The sequence below is a fragment of the Brassica napus genome, chromosome C2 (genome assembly GCF_020379485.1).
Source record: "Brassica napus cultivar Da-Ae chromosome C2, Da-Ae, whole genome shotgun sequence".
Lineage (NCBI taxonomy): Eukaryota > Viridiplantae > Streptophyta > Magnoliopsida > Brassicales > Brassicaceae > Brassica > Brassica napus.
This window is the reverse complement of record NC_063445.1, coordinates 30,307,447-30,329,372: the sequence shown is the minus strand read 5'-3', so window position 1 is coordinate 30,329,372 and position 21,926 is coordinate 30,307,447. Positions and strand designations below refer to the sequence as shown.

The window sequence follows — 21,926 nt, the reverse complement described above, 5'->3', positions numbered from 1 at the left end:
ATCCAAAAGCCCTAATTCCACAGACAAATGTCTACCATCGATCGATACTCCAGTATCAACGATGATCGATACTCACTCTAAACCTCAACTTTCTTTATTTACTAAGAAGAATATGAGTATGGATTACGGTTTTCTAACTCCTGATGAATTTGGTATTTTCAGGGACCCAGATGGCCATGCATGAGCTATGGATGGAAGAATTCTAAAAGTATCCAGAGAGGACATAGCAGACATTCTTCAGGTGGCCAATGGACCAGAAAACTTGTTTATGCAGCAACACAGCATTCCAGACAACATTCCAACAATTCCAGACGAACATCCAGGGGAAAACACAACAGCAATTGGTTCACACCAATCATACCGACCAGTTAGCCAAGCATCGATCAACATGGTTGCTTCCACATTGTTCGACAGGGTAACACCAACGTCCCTCGATAAGGCACCCTCACCATCGATCGACAGACGTTACGAGTTTGGACATCGCGCTTATGACATCTTTGGAGCCAGAAAGTTCAGATGGGAACAGAAGGATGAATATGGAGTCTACAGAGATGAGTTTGGATATGCAAGGAGCGTAGCTAGTGAGATGATCCCTGTTACCAAGGACAACATCAGAAAAATTCTGGAGAGAGCATCACAATATGAAGAGAGTCACATATGTCTTCCAGAACATGCCACTTCTTTCACACTTACAAGACTGGCACCAGAGATCTACACCAAGGATGAGATTAATGAGATGGTGACTGGTATTTGTGGAGCTCAGGAAAGGCTAGGAGATGAACTCAAGACATTGGTAGATGACACCCATCAGCCTTTGGACAGAGGTTACAATAAGCTTTTCAGAAGTATGGAAGAGATGAAGACGGAGATTGAGAGTATGCAGCACAACTTTGAGAAGGAAGCTACGACATCACCATCGATCGATGCCGACAAAGCAACATCGATCGATGTCAAGCCACAAACATCCCAAATCCCTGAAGAACCGCAAAGTTTGGCAGAGAAGAAGGATGAATGGGAGATAGCATACATCAACACGAAGATTAACGACGTCTACAACCCTCTCAACAACAACGTGGACTGGTTAAGCACGAGAATTGATCTGCTACAGCAAGATTTGGACACCATTCGCAAGAAGGATCAACAACCAGCCACAACGATCGATATCTGCACCATCACATCGATCGACAGCAAGTTCCCAGCCATGGAAGATAGGTTACAATCTTATGAGGATATGCACGACCGTTTCACCTCACCTATCATGCGATACTTGGACCGCTTGTCTACGCAGATGATGAAAGTCCAGAAGGATATTGGCAAGCTTCATGATCAACATGATTTTAAGGATGAAGGATCGACATTGATCGATAGGTTCCGTAGGGCATCGCTCGGCGGCATGAAACCTACAGAACACCTTCCCTACACAGCAGCATAAGTTGATCAGATCACATCAAAGCTTTACACTGCTATAGACACCATGGAGGAACGACTTGAGAAGCGGTGTGATGACATCTACTTTCCATTCGACGTTAGACTCGGTGGACTAGATGGCTATCAGAAGGAAGTCAAAGCTATTCAAAGGCCACTCGCATCTCAACACCAGATATCAGCATCGATCGACAGAGCACGCTCCAAATCGATCGACAGTACTGCACCAGTAACGATCGATAGACATATGGTCGCATCGATCGATACCAAGTCTACATCAGACGATGAGTAGCTGATATACAAGAAGATAGGATGTCATCATTTCAGCATTGAAACTCTTCCGGAGAGGCTACAGAACATCTCAAATGCAATACAGAAGATGGATGAGAGATGGACCAGAAACGATGAGGCCACAAGAAGTTTCATTGCAGCTTGGTCCATAATGTGCAGAGATGAGGTGGATGCTTGTTTCCCAACAAGTAGCTGTCTTTCCACCAACTAGCCAAACACCTCCACAGTCAAGCTAAATGACTATAACAAAGCGCTGAGTGGGAGGCAACCCACTATTAGGTAATTTTAATTGGTTTTCTTAGTTACTAGTATTTACTTTCGTTTTTATTCTTTCAGATTTATTGCAAGACCCAAGTAGGATGATGATCACCATATCGACCGCGGACGAGACGTCGACATCGATCGACATGCTGACACCTGCGACGATCGATGCATACCGATGCACATCGATCGATTCCCACTCCGGTCAGGTTTATCTTCCTAACTTGTTACATTGAGTACTTATGATTTATTTCCACCATAACTCCGACTGTGTTACACTGGGACAGTGTAATTTAAGTATGGGGGGAGGTTTACTGATATTATTTATTTTGATTCTTGTTAAAAGGATTTTAATAAAGTTATACTTAGCTATTAGAAATGGACTATGATCTTATTATTGATTTATACTTGAATGTCTAACCACTCTTTAGCACCATTTTAGATTTACTGATTACAGATAGTACTAAAGATGCTAAAGTGGATCAACCTGTCAACTATACACACTTGTCTTGATTGTTTGAAGGAACCAAAGCTGACCTCCAACACTAAACCTGACATAATTGCTTGTCTTGGGGCTTGGTATACATGAGATCGGATTCTTCAGACAAGTCTGGAAGGTAACGCCTTGTGTAGATTCATTTATCACTTTTTCTCTCTCTATTTTGACCCTAGAGTAGTTAGTTTTTATAAAAAAAAAAAAAAAAAAAAAAAAAAAAAAAAAAAAAAATTCCTAAATTTATTATTTAAATAGGTCTTAGGATTTAGTTAGGAGGAATCTGAATAGGACTTGGTGGCTAAAACCATTAAGGCTTGATTCATAAAGATTCCAATAAAAAGAATTCGAACGGGACTTGGAGGCGGCAATCTTCAAGGCTCGCTTCACAAAGAATTCTTGGATATAGGTCAAAAAGAAGTGAACAGGGCTTGGTGGCAACCACCATTAAGTCTTGATTCATGGAAGCCTGTCTAATCTTGGTCACTAATCTTGCAATAAAAGCAGATTTTGACTTAAGAGAGAAATCATATAGAGAGAAATTGGGAACTAACTTTTACCTGCAGTTCCAGATACTTGTCTGAAAATCCTTGCATCCTTTGATCGATACTCCCAAGGTAAAGCCTGCACTTTTATATTTATGCTAAGAAATGAGGTTAGTAGAGGGGAATGTCAGACATGATTTGCTGAGTTGTTGACTAGTTGAATTTGGTTGCTAAGCTAGGATATTGCATAATGTGCTTTTGTGATTAAGACTTTTTAGATGTGGATTGCAATATTGTAGAGGTGATGATTTCTATGTTTTAAATTTGTGAGTCCCTGCTGTTTTCAAACCTCTTTCAGAGAGACTGCCTGTTTGTTTTGCTTGAGGACAAACAAAAGGGTAAGTCTGGGGGAGTTGATATACCATGGATTTGACCCATTTTCATCCATGGTATATAAGTGTTTTACTATCTATATATTATATATTATATCCTATTAGGTATGTTTTAAGGTTCAGAAGTATCTTGGAGTAAAGTGATGATTATGGAGCATTTATGAGCTTAAAAGAGATTTCATCCGAGCTGACCATTAGAGGTCGATATGCAGAAGAAGCAATCGATCGATGCACATCCAGTGTCGTCGATCGATACAGAAGAGAAGCCTCGACGATTGAAGATTATGATGGATCGATGTACATCCTGTACCATCGATCGATGTCGAGACGCGAAACACACGACTTAGTTCCAGCCGACTTTAAACCTAAGGCTTCACCAAATTACAAGATTACCCCTGACGAGTTTTTAACCTAATAGTTATATACTTGCATAAGTGTTAGGAGGCAAAGGGAGCTTTAATCATCATTGTATTCTTACTTTCAGCAAGAGAGAGAGAGAGTTTTAGGAGAGAAGATCATAGAGAGATTTGTGATTGGAACTCCATTGATTCATATATTCTATTCTATGCAGTTTTTATCTTTATTTTGTGTCATGAATTGCTTAGCTATGTCTGAGTAGTTTACTTGTTAGATTCAGGGTTCAAATAGGTTAGAGGGATTAGCCCCAACTATAGAATTGCTTAGTTGTGATATTCATTGATTGATTGTTCTTAATGCTTGTTCTAGCCTTTCTAACTAGAATATTGAACCTAGGAATTTGCATGTATCAAGCATCCTTGATCATCATGTCCTGAATCTAATATGTCATGCTAGGACTGCTAGAGAGAGCTAACCGCTGATCTAGGAGACTAGTGAGCATTATCAACCTGCGCCTAGGGCTTAACTAGAAGCTATCGATCGATATCGTCATCTGACAATAAATTGATATTGCGAAAGGTGTATCGATCGATATCCCTATAGGATCATCGATCGACACTTTCTTGTGATCAAAAGACGACAGTTGAGATCCAAGATCTAGTTAATTCACCAGTGAAACATTGTCATCGCTGATCACTGTGATTAAGGAGTTGAGCTCTAATATATCATGCATGCAACTGTTAGGCATCTATAGGATTATAATCTCCAACACCTGAATAGAAACCCTATCTAATATCTTCCAATAAAGTTACACCCCCAATCATCTTGTTAGTCGAGCAATAGCCTTGCTCAATTAGGATTGCTATTTACTTTGAAACCCATAAAATAACAAACACCTAGAATTAATAACCTGGCTAGATTTAATAGGATCCCTAGCTCCTTGTGGATTCGATCCCTAAGTACTGCAACTGAACCTCTTATTTGAGAGAGTAATTCACTCCTTAGGGTAATTTGAGTGGTATCATCTAGACTTAGAATTTAGAGTTGAAGGGTGGGGTAGGGTTTTTGGAATATGAAATTTAGGATTCTAATAAATATATTAATAAATAGTTAATAAATATAAAAAAAAATTTAAAAAATAGTTTCAAACATAATTTTCGATTTTCAAAAAGAAAATTTGAAAAAAAGATAAAAAAAAAATTCAAAAAAAAGTTTTTAAAAAGTTCGAATTTGAAAAAGTATAATTCGAAAAACATAATTTTTTTTTAAATTTTTTAAATTTTTTATTTATTTAAATAATAATTTATTATATATAGAGAACAGGGGTATAAGAATCTTTTGCCACTTAATGAAGAATGTATTTTTAAAAATGTCTATTTAGTGGTGATAAAGATGAAAAGTGATACCATGAAAGTGGTAAAAATGAAAATTCCCCTTTTATTTATTAGTTAATCAACATTAACTCAATGCAGATTTTTTTTATTAGTTAATCAACATTAACTTTGTGCAAATTATAAAAATCAAAAATGTAAAATAACCGGGGTTTTTCATATGGTTAATAGTTCGGTTTAATTTGTTTTACTAAAATTTTCTTTTTTCTTACTTCCAATCGGTGAAAAATTTCGTAGCCAAACACATAATTCAAAAGAAAAGTTTATGTGAACAAAATAATAACTTAAATCAAAGTAACTAAAACATATTACATTTATTGTCATTTAGTGTTTTACTCCATATAACTATTGTACTAAACAAAAAAATAGTCAAACATATAGAAAGAGTTTTTTTTTTACAGAATCAGTTAGGTATAGACATTCAGGTATTCATTGAGGTACAAGTTTTTTTTTTTGGATCAATTTTTTGGGGATTTTAAATTAGTGGGGTTCGAGTTGGGTCCTCCTGGGTCTGAATGATTTTGATTTTATGTGCATGAACATAAAAATATCTAAATAACCAATGTATCTGAAACGGGCTCGAATATTTATACCAAAAATAATCTTATTACTCGATTCAGTCAGAGTATTTTGAATACAATTAGTTTTACGGCGACACATCTAAATTATATAACACTAATCATGAAAAACTAATATCAGTTTATGAAAAATGTAAAATTAATATACGTGTGGGCGTGTGCGGGTCAAGCACTAGTATTTTTTAAAAGCCATGTCATCTTTTTTTTTTTGAGAATGAATGTGGTGATTACACATATACAAATTACTTCGCAAATAATATTCAAGATATATATTTCATGTCATATTTGTAGTTCTATTGGAAAGCATTCACCATTAAATATATATAGCCTCTTGGTGTTACTTTGGAATACCATATGTTCTGGATGGTATAATAGAGACTAGTTTACATTTTTATAAAAAATTGTTATTTATATCACTATATTTTAATATATAAATTCTTGTTGGTTTTAGTTAAATTACGTTAAACTCGTAAAAATCAATATGTTAATCAACTTACTGAACCAATAAATTTGAATAAAATTTAATCATTTAACTATCAACAAAATTTGATTTGATTAGTATTGCTATATTTTTGTATTTGTTAATGAACACTTGCAATTAATTTTGATTATATATATATACAAATTATGATATATAAGTTGATGTAAAAAAAATTTGTACTTATATTTCATTTATTTTTATTAATTTGATATATATATATATATATATATGATTTAATGTTGATATATGAATTATCAGTTATTACTATATTTCAAAAAAAATTCTAAAAATATATATTTAGATAGAAATTTTACTTTAAAGATGATATAATAGGTTATTAGTCATTGCAGTATTTAGAAAACCTTGCCAAAAAATAGAAATCCTTATAAAAGATATTATATATGTGATAATGCCATGTCATATTTTTAAAAAGCCATATCATTTTTTCTTTGTTGAGAATGATTGTGGATCATCGTAGAGGAGCATACTCTTGGCTTGGTCTCATTAAACCAAGTGAAGAGAATATATGGAACCATGAAGTGTATTAGGTTTGTCTCTTTGGTGAAGCTGCAAGATGGGAGTGGTTACGTCAGATCTACGGTGTTTCATTATCTGAAATTATCCAGGACAAGATCAACACATACAATGTTAATGTTTTTTGATGTCATGATTTGGGATATAATATGGTGGTCGGATTCATGGTTTGGTTTGGTCTCATGTTTATACGTTCAAATTGAAATGATAACGCGATTTGGTTTCCTTAGAGTACACTGTGGAAGATATGGGATTTGGACACTCGATATAGTTTGTACACACATTCCGAGTTTGGTCTCATGTGAAATACCGATTGTGTATTCTTTTAGCATCATATACATTGTTTTATGCATTGTCTTCTGGGTCTTTTGGTCTCCTATTAACATGCTTTATGAATCACGGAAACACCAGAATTTGGTCAGAGTTTGGCTCGGGATTTGGATAAATAAGATGATCGTATGGGTATTTTTGGTCTCTCTTACTAGCCATCAAAACTTGAATTTGGTAAACAAATGGATAGCTTTTTTGGTCTTGAGTTGCGAATTGTGTTTCTTGGTAAATTTTGGTATAGGGATGGTCATAAGGATACTGGACTATGACGGTGCTCGCGTGTCTTTATATACGCTTGTTTTTACACGCGATTGTGGAGTATCTAAAGGTTGTTCGGATATGGTGATTATGGTTGTTGAGGTTAAATTTTTATTGGGTATCATTAAACCTATGCTTTCTGGCTCGAAAGAGCTTTACGAAGATATATATATATGAAAACATTAAGCTGGAATTGTAGAGGTCTTGGAAGTCACTGGACAGTAAGTTATTTTCGGGAGATATGGCACCAACACAAACCGGAATTCTTATTTTTGTCTGAAACGAAACAGAATTTCGATTCCGTACAAATATTTCAGTCACATTTTGGCTTTGATAGCCTGGTTACTGTGGATCCAAATGGGAGGAGTGGTGGTTTAGCTCTTTTTTATAATAATGAGTATCAAGTTAGAATCATATATTCTAGCAACAGAATGATAGACGTGGAGGCGGTGGTCAAAGGAAAACAAGTTTTTCTTACTTTTGTATATGGGGAACCGGTACAAAAGTTAAGAGAACGGGTATGGGAGAGATTAACTCGATATGGATTAGCACGATCCGAACCTTGGTTTATTATTGGCGAACTAAATGAGATCACTGGGAACCATGAGAAGGATGGGGGATCCCTAAGATGTGCAACTTCATTCATCCCTTTTAATAATATGATACGGAACAGTGGGCTCCTGGAATTTCCGGCTCGAGGAAATAAATTTTCATGGCAAGGAAGGAGAGGCAAAGGAAAGGGTGCAGTGATGGTCAGATGTCGATTGGATCGGGCCTTGGCAAATGAAGAATGGCATACGCTTTTCCCATGTTCCTACACAGAATACTTGAGGTTGGTGGGATCTGATCATCGTCCTGTAGTCGCTTTTTTGGAGGACAATTTATTGAGGAAAAAGAGGGGACAACTCAGATTTGATAAGAGATGGATCGGCCAGGAGGGTCTTATGGAATCAATAGTGACAGGCTGGACAGAGAACCAGGGAGGACAAATTGAGGATTTTGTTACAAAAATTAGTAATTGTCGGCATGAAATTTCTTCATGGCGAAAGGATAATCAGCCATTTGGGAAGGATAAAATTAAGGAGCTCCAACATGCGCTGGAGGAAGTTCAAACAGATAATAACAGATCCCAGGACGAGATTCTTGAAGTTTCTAGGATGTTACAAGAGGCTTATAAGGATGAGGAGGAATATTGGCATAAGAAAAGTCGGAATATGTGGCATTCATCTGGAGATCTTAATACTAAGTTTTACCATACTCTAACAAAGCAGCGTAGGATCCGAAATAAAATAGTGGGTCTCCATGATGAAATGGGTAATTGGATAACTGAGGATAATGGAATTGAGAAGGTGGCAGTTGATTATTTTGAAGGTCTGTTTAGTACTACCACTCCAACAGAATTTGATGGTTTTTTGGAAGAGATAGTTTCGTCTATTTCTCCCCAAATGAATCAAGTTTTGTTGAGGATAGCAACAGAGGAAGAGGTCCGACAAGCTTTATTCATGATGCACCCGGAGAAAGCGCCAGGTCCATATCGAATGACAGCCCTCTTTTTCCAGCATTCTTGGCATGTTATTAAGAAGGATGTGGTAGAAATGGTGAACAATTTTTTTGTTACAGGTGCTATGGATCCAAGGTTAAATACTACTAATATCTGTATGATTCCAAAAACAGAGAGACCTACAAGAATGACAGAACTGAGGCCGATAAGTCTATGTAATGTGGGTTACAAGATTATTTCGAAAGTTTTGTGTCAACGACTGAAAATTTACCTCCCTCGTCTAATATCGGAGACACAATCGGCTTTTGTGGAAGGAAGGTTAATATCAGATAATATTCTTATAGCGCATGAAATGTTTCATGGATTGAGAACCAATAAGTCATGTCAAAATAAGTTTATGGCGATTAAAACGGATATGAGTAAGGCATATGATAGAATAGAGTGGAGTTTCATTGAGGCTCTTCTCCATAAAATGGGGTTTGATTCTCGCTGGATCAAGCTAATGGTGGAATGTATATCTTCGGTTCAATATAGGATACTTCTTAATGGTCAGCCGCGAGGCCTTATAATTCCCTAGCGAGGTTTACGTCAAGGAGACCCTTTGTCTCCTTACTTATTTATTTTGTGCACTGAGGCTTTAATTATGAATATTAAGAAGGTGGAGAGAGTCAAACAGTTAACCGGTATGAAGGTAGCAAGAGCTTGCCCAGCAGTCTCTCACTTACTATTTGCCAATGATAGCATTTTCTTTTGTAAGGCAAATAAGGAAGAGTGTCAAACTATTCTCAGGATTTTAAAGGAATATGAAGCGGTTTCAGGGCAACAAATTAATTTTCAGAAATCCTCAATTCAATTTGGCCACAAGATTGTAGAATCCAGTCGTCAAAAATTGAGAGACATTTTGGGTATTCAGAACTTAGGAGGAATGGGATCTTATTTAGGGTTGCCCGAAAGTGTTGGAGGATCTAAGGTACAAGTGTTTGGTTTTGTTCAAGATCGCTTAAATAATAGGGTTAATGGATGGACCTTTAGATTCTTTACTAGAAGAGGAAAAGAGGTGATTATTAAATCAGTGGATACGGCTCTACCAAACCATGTGATGTCTGTTTATCGGCTACCAAAAGCGACAGTAAAGAAGTTAACGAGTGCAGTAGCTCAGTTTTGGTGGAGCCCATGAGGGAGCACAAAAGGCATGCATTGGAAATCATGGGATAAATTATGTGTGCCTAAAGACAATGGTGAATTAGGGTTTATGGATCTTATGGATTTTAACACGGCGATGCTTGGTAAGCAAATGTGGAGGCTAATTGACAAGCCAAATACTTTCTTCTCTAGAGTTTTTAAAGGACGGTATTACAGGAATGCTTCACCCCTTGACCGATCCGTTCTTATTCCCCGTCATATGGCTGGCGGAGTATTATATCTGCTAGATCTCTGGTTTGTAAAGGACTAATTAAAATGGTGGGAACAGGTTCATCTATTTCGGTATGGAATGACCCTTGGATCCCAGCCACTCGCCCGAGACCAGCAAACAAAAACCTTCAAAATAGTTACCCGGATCTCACAGTGGATTCTCTCATTAATTCGGAATCCCGAAATTGGAACCTTCAGGCAATTAGGGCTGTGGTGGATCCTCATGATGCCAAAATTATTGAGAGTATTCCATTAAGTAGAAATCAGATGGAAGATAGAAATGGATGGCATTTCACAAAAAATGGGAAATATTCGGTAAAATCAGGGTATCAAGTGGAACGGGTTTATCCTGACAGAGAAAAACCACCAGAATTTTATGGGCCCACAGTGGATGCACTTAAAGCCTTCTGTTGGGAAGTACGGTGTCCTCCCAAGATAAAACATTTTTTATGGCAACTCCTTTCAGGTTGTATAGCGGTTTTGAAAAATCTAAAGGCGAGAGGAATACAAGGGGATATATGTTGTGCTCGATCCGGAGATCCGGAGGAATCAATAAACCATGTGTTTTTTGAATGTCCCCCAGCACGTCAAGTATGGCTTTATCTAAAATCCCATCGAGTCCCAATTTATTTCCTACGGGAACTTTTTTTGGTAATATGGATCATCTTTTTTGGCGAGTTAATCCAAAAATGGATGACCATCAATTTGCTTGAATATTATGGTATATCTGGAAAGGTAGAAATAATAAAGTGTTTAGTAACCTGGATATTGACCCAATGGAAACACTCAGATTAGCAGAATTGGAATCTACACTTTGGGCTGAGGCACGGGTAAACAATGACCAAAAGCGAGAATTACAGATACAGACCAGACCCACATTGGTAACTTTAGGACGCTGGTGTTTTATAGATGGTTCATGGAAGGATAAGGATCTATTTTCTGAACAAGGCTGGTATAGTACCCTATCGGGTTTCGATGGCTTATTAGGAGCAAGGAATGTAAGGGCATGTCTTTCACCACTCCATTCGGAGGTGGAGGCTCTGATCTGGGCAATGGAATGCATGAGGAATTTAAGACAGTTTCAGGTTACGTTTGCAACAGATTGTTCTCAATTGGTGAAGATGGTTTCGCAACCAGAAGAATGACCAGCATTTGAAAGTTATCTGAAAGATATCAAGGTCCTACAAAGAAGTTTCAACAACTCAGAGATCGTTCATGTACCTCGGACGGAGAATATAAGGGCGGATAGCTTAGCACGCAGTGCTAGGAAACAACCGTCTTTCGTCGTTCACATGGATGCGGAGTTACCGGTTTGATTTACAGAGTCAAGTTGAGTCTGTGAATGTCTTGTTGTCAAAAAAAAAAAGAGAATGATTGTGGTGATGATACATATACAAATCACTTTGCAAATAAAATTTAGGGGATATATATTTTGATGTCATATTTGTAGTTCATTATTCAACATTAAATATATATAGCCTCTTCGTGTTACTTTGGAATTACTCTTATGAGAAACTGTCTGAGAGATCGTTCTAATGATAAAGATATATACCAAAAAGTAGGGGTGTTCAATCCGGATATCGGTTCGGTTTAGGTTCGGTTTTTTTGGTTTTCGGTATTTTGGTTAGTAAAATATAACTACCATTCTAAATCCATATTTACTTCGGTTCGGTTCGGTTTATATACCGTCGGTTTTCGGTTTATTAGGCTTTATACCAAAAAACATAATTATTTAGTTTGAGATCATATTATATGAATTTTAGAGTCATATTGTCAACACAATCATTTATTAAAAATATATTACATGTTCAAATAAATGAATAAAAAAGTAAAAATGCTTCTACCATCAAATAAAATAATCAAATCTATAACTAAAATCAAAGCTTGAAATTTTGAAAATAAAAATATGAAACAAAACAGAAACATGAAAGAAAAGTTTTTCTACTCTTCCATATTTAGTGTTGATTAAAGTCATGATTTTTCAATTGAACACGAAACTCTGTTTGTTTACAGATAAGAAAAAAGTTGTGAAAATTTTTCATTAATTATTGTCCATCAAATTTATAATCTTCATATTAATTTAGTGAAGACTAAAATAAAGCAAAAAGATCAAAAGAAGACTTAGAAAATAAGATGTCTGAATTGCGATGTATTGTTATTTAATTATAGTTCAAGTGTTTTACAAATTAAGGTTCTTTATTACTATAAAATTATGGTAATAGTTATTAACACAAATTTAACTTATGTAACAAATAGATTTTCATGTATTGTTATAAAATAAATACATATTTACATGTTTTTACTTTTAATCGGTTTTGTTCGGTTTATTCGGTTTAATCGGTTATATACCAAACCATATCCAAATCCTACGGTTTTTATAAAATTATATCCATTCGGTTTATATGGTATATACCAAAACCAAACCATATTGTCTATTTCTGTTCGGTTCGGTTCGGTACGGTTCGGTTTTACCAAATTGAACAGCCCCACCAAAAAGTATCCAAAAATAGTTTTTCAAACGATTGTTGTATCTCTTTTGAGATTTTACAAGCGAAAGAAATAGAAATCAGGGATGATTAGGGTCCTACACAAAGGACAAGTCATCTTGTCGTCATGGATCCAACGGTCAATACATGTCTTGTGAAAAACATGAGCGCAATTCCTCAAAGACCGGACTTGATCACCACCTTCGAACTCATCTTGACATATCCCACAGCTCTCCGGCGGATTCACCCGTGACATATCCTCAAATTTCGTAGCTGGAAGTATATCTTCCATCGGAATCTTGTTTATGCTTCCCGAAGCTTCCGACGAATAAAGACCAAACAAACGAGTTAGGTCAAGAAAAGAACAAACCTCTTTCATAAGATCATTCAGAATAACTCCAACGATTATAACTCCGGTGCTGCCGTAAGAAAGGCCCATCTTTCCTTTTCTTAAGAATGGTTTAAGAATTCTTTTCAATCAAATTTTGAGAAATAAAGAAGGAAGATTTTGGGAAGCATATAAATGGCTATTTATATGGTTGGTTGTACTATATTACAATAAGGTGTTAGCGTAGATCGCCGAGCTAGGGCTGGATTTGGAGAAGAGATGATTGAAACGTACGTTAAAGAGATAAAGATACTGGCTGGTGACCGAGAACGACCAATCATGGACGAACAAGATAATAGATACACGTAATTTAAAAACATGACTTACAAGCAAAAGCAAAGCATATACATAATATTTAAATTAGAGAGATAATATCACAAATACTTTTTCCTGACGTATATATAGGGCTAGATCACTAGTTTCTTTAGCTTTACTTATTTATTTAGTTTTTTTTTCAATTAGTGCTAAAGTATATATCTGTTGACTTAGTATTAACGGCGTAAATCGTAAAAGTATTGCTAATTTGTCTTTAAATTAGATAATAAAATAACAGGTCCATCAATTATTGTAAGCATTTACCAAAGAAGAGAGAGAAAACAAATCATTCATTTCAAAAGTCACATAATACAATACTTCACACCTCGGCTAAGAACCAAATTGTTACATAGGGCAATATAATTAGAGGTGTCAAAATGAACTAGCTCACTTAACTCAATTCAACTCATAGTGAACTCAGATCTTTCATGAGCTATTTCACCTTAGTTCATTTATTATATGAATTTCAATATGTAAATTCGAACTCAGATCATCTAAATCATGAGTTTAATACGCTAACTCACGATCAAATATAAAATTATAAAAATTATAAATAACAATAAAATAAAATAATTTCATAATATAATTTAAAATTTAAATACTAAAAAATTCATAACATAAATATTAAATACTAAATAAATCCAACACCTACTAATAAATTAAATCAAAGCTAAATTAGTGATCCAAAAGTCTATTCCACATAAGAGTCTTGAGATGAGTCATCTTCAAAGTCTTCATATGTTCAAATCATAACGATATTTATGCCGCTTGTCCAGAAAAAAGATATTTATGCCGCACGAGAGTTTTAAGAATATATTGTTTTACATTTTAATTCTAAAGATATATATGATATGAGAATTTCTATCAATAATCTCTTACATTTTTATATATATTTAAACTTTTTGGTTTTATATTTTAATTTTAGAAGACGTATGATTAATATAGAAACTATATTTTCTTACGTAAGAAAAGTAGAAGTCATCAATATATATATATAAAGTATAAAAAAGACCTAGTTCAAGAATAGCTCATGTTCATTAAAGATCGTTCATATAACTCATGATTTAATTTAAATCCGATCATTAAGCTCATTTATTAAATGAGCCTAGGAAACAAAGTTCGTGCTCATGAAAAATCGAGCTGAGCTGAGCTTGCTCATGAGTTATACCTCATTTTTACACCTTTAAATATAATACAATGTTTCAAAACAGAGAGATACTGAGGTCATTTCCACATAGATAATTTTTAGAAACAAAACAGAAAATTTCCACAAAAGAAAAAGATCACACAAAGAGAGTTATAGTAATGTGCGCGCAATCACCAGCTGAAACTGATAGATTCGCAATCACCAGCCGAAACTGTTAGATTCAAAGTGAAGATTCTTAGCCAAACCAGAAGAACATATCTTCGCCACTTCTTGTCTCATCTTCTTCGGTCCACACTGTAAAGGTGTTGAATATATTAAATAGGAAGAATATATGTACATTGTCACATATATACAAGCTAAACTAGGGTTTGCAGAAGGTAGTTAATGATCATATATATATATATATTATGATTGTATATTGACTATCCTTATTCTCTGAAGATTCAAATATCAATCATATCTGTGATTGATCCTTAATACACACACACCATCACTCCCACACTTGAACCTTTGGTCTCAGGTAAAATCTCTGCTTTCACACACATATTACACACAAATATGGTAAGATTTACGTACAATTTTTAGTGGGTATTACAAAAACAAACATGGTAAGATGAGAGGATGGCGGCTAGCCAGAGCCATGAGTTTGGTCCTAGGATTGCTGAGACTGGTTGGTCTGAGGGACTTGGCTTGAAAAACAGGGGTCTGATCTTCTGTGTTTCTTTGTTTCTTGGTTCAGTATCTTTGGTGATGTAAGCTTCTATTTGGATATTCAGGTCAGATGATGATATTTAGAAACCAGATATACCGAGAATAAGGTCTTCTTGAAGGCACAAATCAGGATTATTTAAGGAATTTCGCATGTATTTTGTTTGGGTCATGGCCATTAATTAAGTCACGGATAATGGAGATGATTGGAGTAATTCCGCTGCTTCCGCTAACCATTACCAGAGAATCGTGCCTGGAAGCCCAACAAAAAATGTTCCTCATCAATGTTACTTTTTCAGCAAAAAAACCCAACCCTAATCTCTGGTTTCATATATATTTGAACACGCAATTGTATTACCTTAGGAAATCAGTTGAAGCAGGACCGTAGGGTCCTTCGACAGAAACAGGGAGAATACCATCAGTGTGATCCAAAGAAAAAATAATCTAGTAAAGCTCGGTAGACGTAGACCATTTCCCTTCACTTTTGATCACAATGCTTAGCCTTTATGCTTCGAGGTAACTGCTCGAAGTAATCGTAAATGGACGATGTTGGATAATTCCAAGATCCGTGGAAAGTTTACATATTAATAGGTGTTTAAGGGCATCATTAGTGGACAAGTTCCAAAAAACAGTTTCTTAACATTATTATATTATTATTTTAGTTATATAGTTAAAATAAATGATAACAAAAAAATGAGCAATGACTGAAACACACGTTAGTGATAGAGTCTCTTCCTCTTTGTGTGATAGTCTCTTCTTCAAGTGACGTTTTTGGTATTTATTTTTTATTTTTTGATCAATGAGGATGAAAGTTCTGCTTTGTGTTCATGAATTGTGGGACACGATCGAACACAGTTCAAATGATCAAAAGAAGAGAGATGTTGCGACTGCTATTTTGTTTCAATTTGTTCCCGAGACGTTGATTCTTTAGGTGGGAGAACAAATCGCAACAAAAAGATATTTGGAACGTCATCAAGTCACGACACCTTGGATCTGATCGTGTAAGGGAGATGAGACTTCAGACATTGATGATAGAGTTTGATAGGTTGAAGATGGATGATAATGATACGGTCGATGAATTTGCAGAAAATATACCAGGCTTATCATCCAAAGCAGCCTCGTTGGGAGAAAACATATGAGCATCCAAGATGGTGAAGAAATTCTTGAATGAACTTCTGAGACACAAGTATATCCAGATCGTAGCGTATCTTGAGCGAGTCCTAGACCTCAATTCTACGGGTTTTGAGGACATAGTTGGAAGGATAAAAGCATACAAGGAGCGTGTATGAGAAGAAACTCAAAAAGAAGACCAATAGAAGCTTATGTTTTCAAATAACAACCAGCATAGTCATAGGAACTATGAGAGTTTCCATGGTAGAGGTAGAGGACAGAATGGTAGAGGCAGAGGTCAAGGTCGTTTAAACAACCAAAACCATGTGTCACACACCGAAGACAAAAACTCGAAGAAAGATCGTTCAAAGGAGATATGTTGGAGATGTGGCAAGCCGGGTCACTATGCAACAGTCTGTCCCGAGAAACCAGTGAAGAATCAAGAAACCAACCTAAACGAGACATGAGAGGCCGACACCCTCTATGTACATGAAGTGGTGTTCTTGAATGAAGAAAATGTGATTCCGAAGAATCTTCATATCGAAAAAGGCAATGCAAGTGTTTGGTATTTGGATAATGGAGCGAGCAATCACATGACGGAAAACAATGAGTTATTTTCGAGTTTTAATCTAAACACCAAAGGGAAGGTGAAGTTTGGTGATGTTTCGTGTGTTGATATCGTAGGAAAGGGGGTGGTAACTTTTGTGTGCAAGACTGGTGAGAAAAAAGCACTCAAAGACATATATTACATACCCGATCTCAAGCATAACATATTGAGCCTCGGACAAGCAACATAAAATGAATGTGAGGTTAACATGAAAGACGTCTATTTAACACTCACAGATTTGTGTGGAAGGTTGCTTGTACGTGTTACAAGATCTCCAAACTGTCTCTACAAGACCCGATGGAGATTAGCTACCCGAAATGTTTACATGTCAGAGATGAAATGCTACATGGAGGTGGCATGCTCGACTAGGACATATAAGCTATGGAGTGATAACCAACATGGTAAGGAAAGAGATGGTCATAGGAATGTCGAGTGTAACACACGAGGAAAGCGTTTGTGACACATGTCTAGCAGGGAAGCAGATTAACCACTCATTGTCATGTTTCGTGCGGCAAAGTCATTAGAGTTATTGCATATAGATTTATGTGGACCAATCACACCACCAACACCATAAAATAATCGCTATGTCTTTGTCCTAATTGATGACTTCTTGAGTTATATGTGGGTTATACTATTGAAAGAGAAGAGTGGGGTATTCGATCGATTCAAAAGGTTTAAAGAGAGTGTAGAGAAGCAAATCGGGTCAACCATTAAAACCTTTCGCACCGATATAGAAGGAGAGTTTACCTCAGCTTAGTTCAATTATGCTGTGAAGATAATGGAGTAAAAAGGCATCTAACCACGTGATATGCCTTAAATTAGGGAAGGATCACTCAGCCAGGCTTAAGGATATGAACTCGCCAAAAGGGAGAACTGATGGATTGAATGGTGACACAAGAGGGGCGGAAAGTCTCTTGATACTACCAGACTTCAATTGTTGTTTGATATGACGCACAAGTCCAACAAAAGAATGGTTTCTTTCTGTTGCTTGATATGACGCACAAGTCCAACGAAATAGAGAAGTTTGCTTGGAGCTAACCACACCAAGAAACAAGAAGTGTTCTACAAACAACAAAGGAGATAAACTCAATAAAAGGGAAAAAAGGTTCTTGAATTTCGTGGCTCATAGGCTCTATTCATAGGATTACAAGTTGTAGAAAACCAAAGAAGAATGTGCTAAAAACAACGCATTGAAAATAGAAACAAAGACTATAAAATATTAAATGAGTCAAAGGCGCGGAATCTGATGAAGACCAGTCAAGATGATCCTTCGGCTACTGTCCAGGTTCATTCTGGTCGTGCTGGTACATGGTGAGAAGGATAAGGACGCACGCAAGACGATCCACACACCAGCCGGACGTTCCACACGAACGAACTGAACTTTCGGATGATCCGCTTGACCAAGATGTGTACTGGCGTAAGACAAGGCTTCAGACAGCTTGAGAATCCTTCCTTAGTGATATATCTGAGTGAGAAGTCCATCAAAAGGTCGAACACTGAAGCAAGAACGTCAGTACAGCCTTCGGGACATGCGGTGCGCACCAAAAGTGCCATAAGGGAGAATATGCGGCCATCTTTAGATTCTTCTCGTCCCAAGTGGATTCTGGCTCGACCATCAATCTGCGGCCATCATAAGATCCATTTAACTACACACATCAAGGTGCACTTCTTGGCACCAGGACACTCAAAACAAACATTTCAGCCTTTCAAAATGCACATCAAAGTAAGCATTACAAACCATAATGGTATCAAGGCACAAAATAATATTGAACATTTTTAAAACGTGCCTATCCTTCTCAAAATCAGAACACAAAAGACATGTACATGGGTCTCCTGGTGCCAAGAAGTGCTCCTTGATGTGAGTAGTCTAATGGATCTTCCTCAAAATCCTGTGAAGACAAAATAAAACTACTCGGATGCTCTGGTTCAAAACATGTTAGTCCATTAGTTTCTTCATCATCAAACACAAGATCAGATTCTGAAAAAGGAAGTTCACAGTTATCGTCACAAGTCATCAAATTTTCTATCAGCTCTTCATCATATTCATCAAAAATTGGAAAAGAATCTGAAAAATATTTAAGATCTTCAAGGTTGTTTTCAGACTTACCTTTGAATTTTTCACTGATGAATAAGGATGGTTCAGCAACAGGTGCACGTGTGGTTGTCCTCTTTTTTGGATCTTGCTGGTGTCCTTGAGGGCTTTCACCACTCTCTCCACAAGGTTGTCACAAAACTCCCGGACTTCAAATTGACTGAAAAGCATTCTTTGATCAGCTTCAAACATCTTAACCTGAAAATTCTCAACACAAAAGGTTAACAGATAAAAATAATCCTCACACTTTCAAGTGTTTATCCTCACCCACACACGTGTTTCTCTCGGATTTTAGTGGTCACACAAGAGTTTCCTCTCAAAGTTCTAAGAGAACAAATCAAGTAACCCAATGTAATCTCCAAGCAAACAAGAGATGAACACAAAATAGGAAGATAAAAGAATTGGTTTTGAAATCCGTATTAACCACTCCAAGGCTAGATTTCTCCTCAGCCAGCAGAATTTCTCTTCCACCACCTAGCCAAAATCAAACTTTGTTTCTTTTTTTTTATATTTGTTTTTTTTTTATAGATCTTTTTTTTAATAGAAAAATGGCGATAGGTAAGGTAGTGGCTCGGATTTGAGATAAAAAGAAGAAGAAGAAGTGTTTAGAAAATGAAAGATGAGAAGATGATAGATAGTACCGGTTGAGTGGCTCTGATACCACTTGATACACCCTAAATTAGGAAAGGATCACTCAGCCGGACTTAAGGATATGAACTCGCCAAAATGGAGAACTGATGGATTGAATGGTGACACAATAGGGACGGAAAGTCTCTTGATACTACCAGACTGCAATTGTTTCTTGATATGACGTATAAGTCCAACAAAAGAAGGGTTTCTATACGTTTCTTGATATGACGCACAAGTCCAACGAAATATAGAAGATTGCTTGGAGCTAACCACACCAAAAAAACAAGAAGTGTTCTACAAAGAACAAATGAGATAAACTCAATAAAAGGGAAAAAAGGTTCTTCAATTTCGTGGCTCATAGGCCCTATTTATAGGATTACAAGTCGTAGAAAACCAAAGAAGAATGTGCTAAAAACAAGGCATTGAAAATAGAAATAAAGACTAGAAAATATTAAATGAGTCAAAGGCACGGAATCTGATGAAGACCAGTCAAGATGATCTTTCGGCTACTGTCCAGGTTCAAGAACTGAACTTTCGGATGATCCGCTTGACCAAGATGTGTACTGGCGTGAAACAAGGCTTCAGACAGCTTGAGACTCCTTCCTTAGTGATATATCTGAGTGAGAAGTCCATCAAAAGGTCGAACACTGAAGCAAGAACATCAGTACAGTCTTCGGGACACGCGGTGCACCAAAAGGGCCATAAGGGAGAATCTGCGGCCATCTTTGGATGCTTCTCGTCCCAAGTGGATTCTGGCTCAACCATCAGTCTTATATTGCTGAATTGGTTGGGAAAGAAGTGATATGGGTCGATCAATTCCATCGCTAGGTCATGGTTGTAGTTTGAGCTTCATTCCGGATGTCAGTGGGTCGATACGGTGAACAGCACGTGCAGTACGGTCGGGGTGATTGGATGGGACGGTACAGACGGGCTGATCAGCAAGATCCGATGGGAAAACATGGTCGGTATGGATGGAATGATCAGATGGGATGACACGGGCAGTATGTTCAGCACGATCTGATGGTAAAAACTCAGTTGGGTCGCGCTGGTTGACAAGATTGCCACCTTGGGCCGTATCCATGATCCGAGCCGGTCTATGCTCGATCCGGGGAGCATCACCACGCCTTACACACCTCAGCAAAACAGTGTTGTGGATGAAGAAACCAAACCTTGATGGGAATGACAAGAAGTATGCTTAAGGCAATGAAGATGTTGAACTACCTATGGGGGGGGGGGGGGGAGCTGTACGACATTCAACTTACCTCATCAATGGAGTTCCTACAAAAGCCTTGAAGGATCAAACGCCATACGCGTGCCTCACAACGAAGAAACCAAATATCAAGCACTTGAGGATATATATTCAGTTGTGTAGCTCATGCGAAAATCATTGGACCTTATTTGAATAAATTGGATGGGAGATAAAACAGTGTGATCTATCTCAGAACTGAGCCGGGTTCCAAGGCCTATAGACTCTCTGGTCCAGTCGTAAGAAAGGTGATGGTGAGTAGAGATGTGATTTTCGAGGAGAAGAAAGCTTGGGATGGGACGTCTACAACAAACCAAGCTGATTATGAACCAAGTATGTTTAAGCTTCCACATGAGGGTGATATAGAAGAAGGTAATAATCAAGGTGATGATCATGAACATGAAGCTATAAACAAAGATGAGGAAAAAGAACAAGAAGATACTGATCACAATGCAACCCAATATGGTGGTCTTCAACCGTTGGTGACTAGAAATGGCTGAACCATAACAAAACCAAGGTATCTCGACGATTATGTGTTACTTTTAGATCAAGAAAGTGCAATGATGTTGCTCAAAGTAGATGGAGAGCCAGAGAAATATCTTGAGGCCGCACACGTAAGAGAATGAGTTGAAGCTATGGTAGCCGAGGTAGAGTATATCACAAGAAACAAGACATGGGAGCTTGAGTATAGACCGCCTGGAGTTAAAACTATAGGGTTAAAATTGATCTACAAGATAAAAAGAAAGGCGGATGGTACGGGAACAAGTGTTTGCACCAGTAGCACGTCTTGAGACTATACGGCTCTTAATAGCCCTCGCAGCAACAAACGGTTAGGAAATTCATCATCTAGACGTGAAGAACGCTTTATTGAATGATGATCTAAAGGTGGTAGTGTATGTGAAACAACCCGAAGGTATAAAAAGAAAGGAAAAGAGGATCGATTATATGTGTTACACAAGGCTTTGTATGGGATACGCCAAGCACCAAGAGCTTGGAATGTGAAACTT

The 21,926-nt window shown here is 36.9% G+C and overlaps 1 protein-coding gene across 1 annotated transcript; it reads right to left on the bottom strand.

The window, feature by feature from the left end:
• Nucleotides 1-12,678: 12,678 nt before the first annotated feature.
• On the bottom strand, nucleotides 12,679-14,301 carry LOC106385552 (brassinosteroid-responsive RING protein 1). The gene has a single exon (XM_013825465.3). It carries the CDS (start codon nucleotides 13,113-13,115, stop codon nucleotides 12,735-12,737), a length of 381 nt encoding a protein of 126 aa, XP_013680919.1. The 5' UTR covers nucleotides 13,116-14,301; the 3' UTR covers nucleotides 12,679-12,734.
• Between the last annotated feature and the right edge of the window lie 7,625 nt (nucleotides 14,302-21,926).